Source organism: Arabidopsis thaliana, chromosome 3 (assembly GCF_000001735.4).
Source record: "Arabidopsis thaliana chromosome 3, partial sequence".
NCBI lineage: Eukaryota > Viridiplantae > Streptophyta > Magnoliopsida > Brassicales > Brassicaceae > Arabidopsis > Arabidopsis thaliana.
The window spans coordinates 8,894,013-8,896,709 of NC_003074.8; the positions used below are offsets into that span (position 1 = coordinate 8,894,013).

The 2,697-nt window shown below is 27.8% G+C and overlaps 1 protein-coding gene and 1 long non-coding RNA gene across 2 annotated transcripts; both read right to left on the minus strand.

Moving 5' to 3' along the window:
• Window positions 1-857: 857 nt before the first annotated feature.
• On the minus strand, window positions 858-1,128 carry AT3G24465 (Plant thionin family protein; the record flags this gene model as incomplete). The annotated part of the gene is made up of 1 exon (NM_001084737.2): window positions 858-1,128. One exon carries the CDS (start codon window positions 1,126-1,128, stop codon window positions 865-867), a length of 264 nt encoding a protein of 87 aa, NP_001078206.1. The 3' UTR covers window positions 858-864.
• A 781-nt stretch (window positions 1,129-1,909) lies between these two features.
• On the minus strand, window positions 1,910-2,141 carry AT3G04675. The gene has a single exon (NR_141115.1). It is a non-coding gene; the product is annotated as an other RNA (long non-coding RNA).
• Between the last annotated feature and the right edge of the window lie 556 nt (window positions 2,142-2,697).

A 2,697-nucleotide genomic window follows, 5' to 3' on the forward strand; every position in this document is an offset into this window, starting at 1 on the left:
CTACAAAAGCCAATGGTGCATATGAGTTTGTTTCCTTCGTTGGGTCAAACAGTTGTATGTATACACAATGAAACCATCTTTTGCTTTTTGGTTATAATCATCACAACCCATTTGCTAATTTTTTCCTCAAATCTTTCCTCAAACATTTTCAAATATGATGGAGCTTTAAGAATTGACAAATGAAAAACACTTTGTATGTAAAAAACCTCTGATCAACATAACTTTAAATCAATGACCATAACTACTAATCAAGTTTTATTTTTTGCATCATTCACCATAAGTTTACAAATTTATATTCATACACTAACTAAATAATATATTTCTTTAATATATACACAATTTTTTGCTCACTGAACAATACATGAACTATCATATTCTATTAAAAACAAAAACAAAAAACATTAACAAGAAAAACCAAATAGTATAGACATCCTCTCTAATACTCACAAATCCTAAAATTTTGACATTCGTAGCACAAAATTTTTATTGTTATGAACAAGCAACAAAAAAGTTTTAGATAACTCGATATTGCTCTCCTCTTTCACAATCATTCCTAATCATTTATACGGAATTGTAAATAGCAAACCCATAAATTAATGGTTTGGTAGAGAACCATTAGATTAGTTTTAGCAAAAAAATGATCTAAACATTGATGTGAAAAATGTTGATAACAATATTGGATTTACAAAAAAAATATTAGTTTGGTGATTATAACTTCTCACCATTTTGCCGCGTTAATTTGATTAGTATAAATAAAATAATTACATGAAAATTAGTATATTGATTAAAGGTACATACTTACATGATATATTATTTTCCACAAATAAGAAATACATATATATTATTTTGCATATTTATTAAATTTCAGTTATCACATAGAAACCAGAATAATCCATCGCAGTAGCTTCGAGGCACGATATATTTCTCATCTTTGTTTTCATTGCAAAGTTTTGTGCAAGCAGTCTCACATAATGGAAGAGTTGCCTTTTGAGAAACTTTCATGCATTGATTCGGGATACAGTGTTTAACACACACTTCCATCGTACTCGCGTATGTTGAAACAATCATCGTAAATAAAACTACAATCATCAAAACACTGTATATCTTTTTTGTTGTTTGAGTTGCCATTATTTGAAAAGATGCGTTTCTGAGTGTTCAAACTTATTAAATTTTGCTTAGGTTATATAGCAATACAAAATTGTAAAGGATGAATATTGTTGAGTTGGGTGTCTATAGTTATTTACTTTATATAGCAAAAAATAGTTTTGACCTCTTGAAATTATTTATTTTGGAAGTATATCCGTTTGTTTTTTTGGTTGATAGGTTAGTTTTTTTGTTTATGTTATTGGTTGTCCAAACAATTTATCGTTCCAATTTTTTGTTGTCAAGAAACCTATAAATATATTATTCTCGTTCCAAATTTTTGTTATTTACAAATATATCTTTCTTGAGATTCGATAATTAGTTTCTAAAGAATCGATTATATTGTTAATGTTTCTGATTGACGGTTTGGTTCATAATTTTTTTTTTAAACCATACTTAATTTATTTTATTTTTCATGACTTCAGTTTTTTTTTACTATTATATGACTTCAGTTACTATTATATGATTTTTCAGCTGATGAAATTATAGGCCTTGATTAGTGAACAATAGCTAGAAGAGCAATAGAAATAAGAACAAAATGAACATGAAAGAAATGAATTATAAAAAATGAAAGAAACTAATTTAAAATTTTTGAAAATGAAGTTGAAGATATGGAATTCGAACAAATAACCAAGATAATCAAACTTTTATATAATTGTCGACTTTTAACATATGTATCATGAACATAATGCTATCATGTATTCCAATGACCCTGATATTGATGCCTTAACGAATTAGAAACGCTCGGGACTCGTACTTTCTTGACAAATGAAGCTGAGAAACGTGAACGTTCTCAGTTGGCATCTTATAAGCATCTATTAATTATCACTTCAAAAGAAAAATTAGCTAGTAACACACTTGGTAAATCATTGTTTCTTACATCGAGCTTTTGGTTGGAAAGGACACTGGAATTAGCGCACCCTGATCGAAACTTAATTACAATATAACAAAACCAATAACATTATATACATTTGAACTGGATATGTGAGGGTAAAACCAATAACATTTAATAATCTGAAAAATACTCAAAATAATAGCGAAGCCTTCTAAGAAACACGTTGGAAATTCATCTACTCCAAAGCGAAGAATGCAAGGAAAAACGCATAAACGAACAAACAAGAGAAAAGGCAAAAGACTACGCAATTTCATGAGTTAAGTTTTTGTCTCAGATGTGGAGAAATGTTTAGTCTTTATCAATATGAGAAACTGAAACACAAGGAAATTTTATTAACATATGAATATCGACGATCTCAACTAATAATGTATACGAAGTTATTAATTCTTGTATTGCAGAAACTAACTAATCCACCAATCAACTATCAAAATTTTATGGTATTGATAAAACAAAAGTATATAATATATTTTCTTAGCAAAAAAAAAAAGTATATAATATATAGACATCATGAAGCATTGAGATTGAGAATAACGTATCCAAGTGGAATGCATATCTTTGAGTTTATTCCATTCCATATTATTTTTATCTTGTTAAATAACGTGAGGTTATTGTTAAGTGGATGTTTAAAGTGACAAAGATTAACAGAAATATCATTCAAA